This window comes from Strix aluco, chromosome 34, assembly GCF_031877795.1.
Source record: "Strix aluco isolate bStrAlu1 chromosome 34, bStrAlu1.hap1, whole genome shotgun sequence".
NCBI lineage: Eukaryota > Metazoa > Chordata > Aves > Strigiformes > Strigidae > Strix > Strix aluco.
In genome coordinates, this window is record NC_133964.1 from 641,305 (window position 1) to 651,276 (window position 9,972).

At 51.1% G+C, this 9,972-nt stretch overlaps 1 protein-coding gene across 1 annotated transcript; it reads left to right on the forward strand.

The window, feature by feature from the left end:
• The first annotated feature begins 533 nt into the window (after nucleotides 1-533).
• On the forward strand, nucleotides 534-1,469 carry LOC141917147 (olfactory receptor 14A16-like). Its single transcript, XM_074810235.1, has one exon. The coding sequence runs from the start codon at nucleotides 549-551 to the stop codon at nucleotides 1,467-1,469; it is 921 nt and encodes a 306-aa protein (XP_074666336.1). The 5' UTR covers nucleotides 534-548.
• The last annotated feature ends 8,503 nt before the right edge of the window (nucleotides 1,470-9,972 follow it).

Here is a 9,972-nt window from a genome sequence, read left to right on the forward strand (position 1 = left end):
GTGCAAGCCCAGGGCAGCTGAGAGCAAGTCTGATGGACAGCCTGGCTCTCCTCACTCTGCACTAAGGCTCTGCCCGTTTGCACCCCCGCACTCTCCATGGAGCACTTGTAGCGCAGCAGCAATGTCCAGGCTGTCTGCCTTCAGAACGCACTCCTCAGGTAGGACAGGGCAACAGGAGCCAAAGCCACAAGAGCAAAGCCCCACAGCTCTGCTCTGCAGCTGGGGGCCCTGGGAGGGACAAGGCTGAAATCTCTTGGATTTCCCAAGTGGAGTTAAGCAGCGATGACTGCGGGTTCCTCTGTGCCTGTTGGGGCACAGCAGGACTGACTCCTGCAGAGCCCCCAGCAGAATCCCTTGCTCCCCACTGCCCCCTCAGCCAGCAAACACCAGAGCTCCAACCCGGGAGCTTCAGGAAGGTCTTTCTGGAAGGACAGATGCTGGAGGGTGGGTTTCTGTCAGAAATTGAGCAAGCTTTGTCCAGAGCAGTCAATCCTAAACCTTTGCTAACTTTTCTTTCTTGGACAGTTCCCCATGCAGAGAGGAAGCAAATGTCCAACAGCAGCTCCATCACTGAGTTCCTCCTCCTGGCATTCGCAGACACACGGGAGCTGCAGCTCTTGCACTTCTGGCTCTTCCTGGGCATCTACCTGGCTGCCCTCTTGGGCAACGGCCTCATCATCACCGCCATCGCCTGTGACCACCACCTGCACACCCCCATGTACTTCTTCCTCCTCAACCTCTCCCTCCTCGACCTGGGCTCCATCTCCACCACTCTCCCCAAAGCCATGGACAATTCCCTCTGGGACACAAGGCACATCTACTACTCAGGCTGTGCTGCCCAGGTCTTTTTTTTCTTTTTCTTTGCTACAGCAGAGCTTTATCTCCTCACTGTCATGTCTTATGACCGCTACGTTGCCATCTGCAAACCCCTGCACTACGGGACCCTCCTGGGCAGCAGAGCTTGTGTCCACATGGCAGCAGCTGCCTGGGGCACTGGGTTCCTCTGGGCTGTGCTACACACGGCCAACACATTTTCACTACCACTCTGCCAAGGCAACACCCTGGACCAGTTCTTCTGTGAAATCCCCCACATCCTCAAGCTCTCCTGCTTTGATTTAGACTACCTCAGGGAAACTGGCCTTCTTGTATTTGCTGTCTTTTTTTCTTTTCTTTGTTTTGTTTTCATTGTGGTGTCCTATGTGCAGATCTTCAGGGCCGTGCTGAGGATCCCCTCTGAGCAGGGCCGGCACAAAGCCTTTTCCACGTGCCTCCCTCACCTGGCCGTGGTCTCCCTGTTTATCAGCACTGCCATGTTTGCCTACCTGAAGCCCCCCTCCATCTCCTCCCCATCCCTGGACCTGGTGGTGTCATTTCTGTACTCGGTGGTTCCTCCAGCAGTGAACCCCCTCATCTACAGCATGAGGAACCAGCAGCTCAAATATGCCTTGGGGAAACTGATGTCTGGATGATTTTCAAAAGCAATAAACTGCTTGGCATGTTCTGGGAATCATTCATAATGTAACTCCTTAGAGGCCAAACCCATATTTTTTTCTGGTTTTGTTGGTTTTGATTGTGGGTTTGGGGTTTATTTACTTTGTTTTATTTTACATAATGTTGTCCATAATGAAATTTCGTTGTTTGTGCCATTTTTAATTATCTGTCTATCCAAATTTTATGTTACCCAGAGTCTGTGTAAATATGGACCTGTGCCTTTTGTATGTTTAAACAAAACAAAGAAAGCTTCAGTGACTTGTCTGAGATCCTTCCTTTGAGACCTTCTCTGGAGCTACAGTGGCAGTGCCTGTGTGCAAAAGTGGAGAGGAAAAGTGTCAGCTACAGCAGCACTGCCAGCAAGAACCAGTGCTTGGTTTTTCCCGAGCTGCTTGCTCTCCGTTTCCACTCTCTTCTTCTACCACCCTTGCATTGGTGTAAGGTCTGAGGGCTCTGGCATCTTGGTCACAGTCCTGCTGAATGGGAGTTTTGTTACCACAGGCAGGGACAGGCAATGGGCACTTCTGTGACAGAGCTGGCCTCCACAACAGCATTTCCCTAAAGCAAGGTGATCTTCTCAGGGCACTGCCTGAAGGCGTAGGTCTTGTTCCAAAACTGCTCTCAAGAAGATGCCCAAGGAAGTGGCCTGCAGATGAAAACACCAGTGAGCAGCTGAACAGTGTGAGTGTGCAGGATAGGGGCACACTGCAGTGTCCTTGCACAGCCAGGCCTCCTCCGAGAGCCCTGAAGGACCAGCAGAGCAGGGGTGGGCTATGCCCGTATTGGCTGGACTAGCCCCTCACAACCCCCACTGGCCTCTCACCCCCACTTGGAGAGGTTCTTTGTGCCTCCACAGAGGGACACCGAAGGGCTAGGTCAGAAGCCCATGTTTGCATTGTAGGGAGCAGGTGTCAGCATGGTGAGATGAACCCGAGTGAGCACAAATGCCATCAGTTATTCCTGGGGGTGACATGAAGGCCTGTGGGACTGACAGTGTCATGAGATCAATTCACATTGAGAGCAACGTCCCCTGGGAGAACACCTGAATGCAGCATTGGGATGTACTTCCTTGAACCGAGGTCCCTGTGTCCATTCTTCGTGCCTTGAGGCATCTCAGACAGGTACAGAGCAGGGAGACCACTGCAGGGCTGAGGTGTGTCCCAGCCTCTGGGGGTGGCAGCAGGAGATCAGAGAGGCACTATGACTCCTGCACTGCACATACCTTTGTCTTTCACCTCTCTCAACTTCTTTCCGACTTATTTAAGCAACTAACAAAGAAACAAATGTCCTTCCTCACTGGAATCACCTCTGCTCACAGCAGTGTTAGTGCTATTTTGGGAACCTTTTGCATGTGCTGAGTGTTTCCCACTGGTGACCATGTACAAAGATCAGTACTGGGCTGTGTGCCACCCGCTTCTCTCTGCAAGATTCCCAAACTGGAAGGTCTGTCCTGAGAAGGCAGCTGTACCTTAGCTAGGGGTATTTATGTCATCTACAGCAATCACTTCATTCTTGTCATAGATTGAGTTCTGTGGCCCCAGTGGAGTGGGCCACCTCTTCTGTGATTTCAGTGGAGCTCTCCTAAAGTGAAACCGTGACATTTGTGGTGTTTGCTTCCGTCACCTTCTTCTTAGATCCAGTCTGCCCTTCCTGTTCACATGGGCATCCTGTCTGTGCGTCAGAGCTGCCAGCCTGGGGCAGCTCTGCCATCCAACGTGGGCAGACAGAAGGTCTTCTCCAGCTGCTCCTCTCACCTCACTAGTGTCACTGTTTCTATGACATCCTCATCCTTGTCTGTGTGATGCCCAGAATAGCCCTCCAGAGATAGTCTGACAAACCCTTTTTCTACACCATCCTCAGGCCACGGCTCAATACCCTCATCTACTGCCTGTGGACCAGAAATTTTGTGGGGGCAAAGCAGGGCACTGACAAAAATTCTCAGGAAAGCTATGAGCTGCACAGAAACTCCATCAGAGTTGTGGGCCTGTAGAAGCAATCTTTTCTGGTTCTCTTGTGAACAGGCCCAGAGGACCAGGGCAAGTGTGTGCTGTTTTGTGGGCATTCCTCTGGAAGTGTGCAATATTTAGAAGGCTTTGGGAGTGGGAAAGGGCAGAAGGTGGGGGGGAGCTGGCTGGTATTACTGTGAGACCTCCTCTCTCAAACATCTCAGAAAAGCCAGAGCAATCAGGGAAGTTCCATGGTACTCAGAAAAGGCAAATACCAAACCTCGCCTAAGAAGGGCAAGAAAAGACTTTGTGAGAATTACAGTCTGGCCACTTTCACCTCAGTCCCTGGGAAGGTGCTGGGGAAAGTCGTCCTGCAGCCAACTCCAGGCATTTGAAGGAAAAGAAGATTGCTGAACATGTATGGGAGGGGAAAGTAGGCAATGTTGTGCACCTGGACTTTAACAAGGCTTTAGACATGGCCTCCCATGGTCTCCTTATACCCATATTGGTGATACCTGGACTGAAGAAGTGGACGATGAGGTGGGTGGGAGTTTAGCTGGGTGATCAGACCCAGATGTCATCAGTGGTAAGGAGTCTTCCCGGCAACCAGTCACTAGCGACATCCCTCAGTGACCAGCACTTGGGCCAACTTGGGCAGAGTACCTGAGGGGTGGTGGAGGGCATCATCTGCCTCCAGCACTGCTGGGGTGGCTGAGCAGGGGCCTCTCCAGCACAGCAGCACGTTGTGTCCCATTGGATGTTTGCTGCGAGGTCACTTCTGCCTGGCCAGCAGTGGGGAGACAGGCACTTGGAGGGCTTGAAAGCCGTTACAAAGCTGCTCTCATCAAGGTGAAAGATTTGGCGACGTCAGGGAAATCTGGGACAAGAGAGATGGGAGATTTGGGGGAGGGAAGAGGCGTTTGTCCAACAGAGATGAAAGATTTTGAAGAGGAAAAACGTGCTCCGGTAATTTTGATGCCACTGCAACCCTTACTGTGAAAACTTCCATGTTAGGACCTTACCCTTTTCCCAACCACTAACCTTAAATTCTAATCCTACCCCTAAATGACACCCTTCACCCTGACAAGAGTCCACTACTCTATGCCCTAACCTGAATCTTTACCTCTAAACTAAAGTGCAAACTCACACCTCCTTACTCTTACCCTTACCCTATCGCTCACCCTAATCCCTAGCCCATACCCCTAGCATCAAAATGCCAGCCTTAAACCTAGCCCTTAGCCCAGCCGTCAACAAAGCCCTAACCCACAAAGCCAGCCCATACCTAAACACTAAACAGACACCCTTGACAGAGCACGAAACCCTCCCCATAAGTCTTTGCCTAATACTTAACCCTGAAAGGTGAGATTTATTCCTTAAACTTTAACCTGAAGGCCTAACCTCCAAAGCTCTTCTTTCTTATGTTTTAATCCCCTCACCTTCAACATCTTTCCTAACCCTAACTTAGGCTGTTTGGCCGTTGGGGGTGGGGCAGGGATCATGAGGTGTCAGACCCATCACTTGGTGTTGGAGGAGGAGTGGGAGGTTACATGCAGATAATGAGCTCACAGGCAACAAGGAGGAGATGGGTGGGGATGCTCTGCTGAGGTCAGCTGTGCCTCAGGATCTCATGGGGCAGACAGAAGCACAAGGCTGTGAAGGTGGCTGTGAGGTCACTGCTGTCTCTGGAGCTGATTGGACAACAGCAGGAACATGGGCCTGTGAGATCACCTTCTTTGTGAAGTAGCTGATAGGTCAGACCCTGGAGTCATGGCTGGGGTATGTACTCGGCATTGGTGAGGCTGCCCCTTGATGACTGGGTTTAGTTTTGGGCCCCTCACTACAAAAAAGATATTGAATGACTCGAGCGTGTCCAGAGAAGGGCAACGGAGCTGGTGCAGGATCTGGACCACAGGTCTGGTGGGGAGTGGCTGAGGGAACTGGGGAGGTTTAGTCTGGAGAAGAGGAGGCTGAGGGGAGACCTCATGGCCCTCTACAACTCCCTGAAAGGAGGGTGCAGAGAGGGGGGATGAGTCTCTTGAGCCAAGGAACCAGCGCCAGGCCAAGAGGGAATGGCCTCAAGCTGCGCCAGGGCAGGGTCAGACTGGCTCTTAGGAAGGATTTCTTTGCAGAAGGGGTTGTTGGGCGTTGGAATGGGCTGCCCAGGGCAGGGGGGGAGTCCCCATCCCTGGAGGGGTTGAAGAGTCGGGTTGACCCAGCGCTGAGGGATCTGGTGGAGTTGGGAAGAGTCAGTGTGAGGTTAATGATTGGACTGGAGGATCTTCAAGGTCTTTTCCAACTCAGATGATTCTGTGATTCTGTGCTTTTAGGCTCACATTTGCCAGGATCTCTGATAGGCCAGCAGCAGGCATGTGGCTTGGAAGGTCACGGTGGGGTTACTTTTAACTGGTCAGCTGGTGCAGCGAGTCTTGCAGATCCCGTCTGTAGAAGAGTTATCCCACTTTGCTCCTGTGATCACTTTCAGTATTTTCTCACAAAGAAAAAAACCCCAAATCATCATTTCTACTGCCCCCAGCAGAGGCTGTTCACACAGGAATTTCTTGTGGCAGTTTTAGATAAAGGTAAGGACCTGTAGTTGGCTCTGGTGCCTGTGGGAGCTTCTTGTAAACTTCTCTCTTGCAATCCAGTTTGTTCTGCAACCCAGGGATCTGCTCAGCACAAGACAGCCTGAAGGCCAGGCTGTACATGGAGCACAGCAGAGCACAGCCCTGGGTCTACTCAGATTTCCTGTTATGTGGATTTCTAACTCCTCGATGTACAATGGTCTTCTGGTCAGGGTCACTGAACCGTGTGATGAAGGTTAGGAAAAGGATGAGATCTGCTTTAGATAGCAAGAGGAAGCACCGCAATTTTAGGCCCTGGTAATCCCTGGGGACTTTGAAGCCCATGGACCTCTGCTACAAGGCCTTGGTTGAAGGGAAGGTAGAAGGCAATCCCTGACCCAACATGGGGGAATGCTCTCCTGGATAAGTTTTTCACAAGAAGACAGGGCTGAACTGGTGGAAGATGTGGAGGGCGGCTTTGGCAGCAGTGCGAGTGTGGTGCTGGGGTAGAAAACCCTGAGGGACGTAAGACAAATTGTAGCAGTGCTGAGCAGAGAGGAAGGATCACCTCCACCAACCTGCTGGCAGTGCTGAGTCAAGGGGGATGAGAACTCCCTTGTCTGGTTGGCTACACTCCTCCTAAGGCAGCCCAGGATGCCGTTGTCCACCTTTGCTTCAAAGGTGTGAAGCCAGGAGAGGACAAGGCTTTGGGGAGACATAACAACAGCCTTCCCATACCTTCCTGGATATCAGCCAGAAATCCTCCCTGGCCCTAATTTGGCTTCCTTTGTACCTGCATTTGGTGTTTCTGAGGTTTTCTCCATGGGGATTCCTAGCTTGGTCAGCAGTTCCATTACACCAGAACCTCCTTCTGTTATCTGCAGTGACTGTAATTCCTGATACTATTATCTCATCAGAGGCACCACACCTGTGCACACACATTAGCCGCTGGTAAAAGAGAGCTTCACCCCCGGGGGACCTTGAGAAACTCTGGGATTTGGCAATAAAAGCCTCATGAAGTTTTACAAGGAGAAGATGCCAGCCCTTCACTGGGGACAGAATAACCCCATATATGAGGGCAGGCTGGGACCTGAACAGCTTGGGACTGACCCTCAGGAGATGAAGGGACTGGGCATTAAGAGGGATTCCATATGAGTCAGTGGTGTACGGTCACCATGAACAAGGACAACTGCCTACAAGGCTGCATTAGGAGGAGCATGGCAAACCAAACCAGGGCGTTATCATCCCCCTTGACTCAGCACTGGTGAGGCCACCTCTAGACTGGTGTGACTGGGGGAGAGGCTCCCTGTTCTGGAGGAATGGAGAGGAAACGGAGAAGCTCCAAAGGAGATCTGTCAGGATGGGGTTTGGGGCCTTTGTGGAGAGGCTGAAGGACCTGGGCTGCTTTAGCCTGGTGAAGTGGAGGCTCAGGGCACTACAGCAGTTGCTTGCACCTGCTTGAAGGAGAGTTTCCGAGATAATGGACCTTTTCTTGATAGTGGGAAGAGAAGGAAACCTCAACAAAGTGCAGCTTGGAAGGTTCAGATTGGAGTTGAGGAAAAAGGAATCTCAATCAAAGGGTGGCATTGTGGTGTAAGAGGTCACCCAGAGGGAGTCTGGATCAGCCTGTGGCTTTGTGTTTCAAGGAACAGCCAGTGAGTGTGGAAATGCCGGGATGAGAGCTAGGTAGGAAAGAAAGATGGATGTCAACAGCCTGAAAGGGAAAAGGTGCATGAAGGGGACAGTAGAAGCAAACCTGCAGCAGAGATGGCTGAGGGCTCTGGAAAGGCTGAAAGGCCACACAAGACAAAGCTCTTTGCCCCCTTGGTCATGGCAGCTGCCTCTGCCATGGGATCCTACCAGGATAAACCTTATTTTGAGGCTCTGGACTATGTTTTCTTCCTTGCCCCTTCTTGGAGAGGCCAGGATGTGTTGTGCAGTTTTCCTACACTTGGCATTGCTCATCCTCACACCCCACTGCCCCCCAAGAAGAGCCCCGAGCCACACATGAGGGGCAGCATCTCCTTCCCAGGGCCTGAGGGTCAGGGCTTGGCCTTTCTGCTTCATAAAACAAACCAAGGGGTTTCTCAGCATTACAGCCACCTGCAGGGTGCCTTTGCCTACCTGCAATCACAGCCTCCAATTATCTGCTCTAACGAGTCCCTGGAGAGGCTTTGTCAGTAGTGGCCCTCAGTGGGGCCAATCAGTGCTTCAAGTTACTTTGAGCTTTGCTGCTGACTTTGACTTCTTGAGTACTTTGCTCAGTCTCCTCTCAGTATCTGAGGTTCATGGACTCAGGCCCAAATACACCATGGGGCTCATTAAAATAAAGAAAACCCTAACAAGCTATTTCTCTTCCTTTAGTTTTCTTCAAGTCTTCAGGACTTGTACAGCTAATCGAATTAATTTCAGAGTGTAGTTGAGAAGGAAGATTTCAAAGTGCACCTAATAAAAATCAATCTTTATTTTAAAGAGCACATTATTTTACTTTACAGTATAGAGCAGAGGTGATAGCAGCATTCTCTGATTGATATTGATGCAGAGCATCTCCTCAGGAGGTCTCCTGGAGAGTCCCTTAGGGTCCAACAGAGTATGGACAACCTTTGTCCTCACCACCCCCATCTCAGCATTTCTCTCATCAGCCACCTGGGACTTGCATCATTTCTCCTTACATCAGATTCTCCACTGATCTCTGCAGCTGGAGGTTACAGCTCCTTTGCACAATCTCCCGCCTGTTGTCCTTAGAGAACTGGCTGCACACGGGCACAGCTGAGAGGAATCTGAATGAACAAAAGTAAGGGGAGGAGAAAACTAAAGAATAATGGAAAGACCCTTTTTCTAGAGAGTTTGCATCTGAAAAGATGACTTCAGAAATGGTCATTCTATTGGGACAGGTGAAAATACATGAAAGAGTAAAGAAATTTGATACACCATATAACAGCATGCCCAGACCCAGCTGTGTCCCATGCTGGTCTTTGCAGACAGCCTTGCTCCAGGGTCTGCCAGGGTTTGGGCCAGGAGAGACGCTGGGCAGGACTGGCAATTCCCCCATCCAGGAACTGAGACCAACAGGAGGATGGAGAAAGAAAGACTTAAACATAACCCTGGAGTGAGCAGCCAGTGCAGGAAATGCCCAATGAGAGATGTAGGGTGGTGATGAAGGCCCTGGGCCACCTTCCTGGTCTGTCCATGCTACTAAGGACACAGACCAGCCTCTTCTCTCCTGCACTTGAATGTCTTCAATCTCTTTCACAAGCACTGGCTTTGCACCCCAAATGTCCTGGTGTGAGTCCTCACCCCGCGTGGTCACACAGTGCGAGTTACATGCTGACGGTGTTCTCTCATTGGTGCTTTCCATCCCAGTCCAGCTCCCTTCAAGCTCTCCCATCTCCCCTGCCCCTCTCCTCCTCTCTCCCCAGCAAAGCCCAGTCTGGGCTGGTCCCAAGGCAGTGCCCGCTGCAGGGTGCTCTGGGCACTCACCCCACAACCTCAGCCCCTCTGAAGGGCACAGCAGCTCCTCGGGGGCAGGGAGGGTCAGCCCCAGAGATGGGAGATACCCATGGCACAAGGAGAAGGAAGTCAGGGGCACCCTGCATGCCCTGCTCTCCTCTCCAACAAATCCTGAGTGGTTTGGCACTCCTCCATTCCATCCCCTCTCCCCAGACCAGCACAAGAGCCCAGAGCTGCTGCAGCCAGAAAGTTATTTTCATTTCACATACACTCCTGCTGTGGTAAGGATGGATGTAAGACAAAGAAGTCGTGGGTTCATTTATTTTGTTTAAATACACAGAGAACCTGTCTTCTCCTTTAGACAATGGCCCTGGTGCACACAAGATGGGTGGATACTGATGTAGGAGGGAATAAATGATCTAATTTCTTTATAGATCATCATCAAGAATGTATAAAGGAAAAAATAACCATATAAAAAAGGAAAAAAATGCTTAGGTTGTCGTGACATACACTGGGAGTTATTT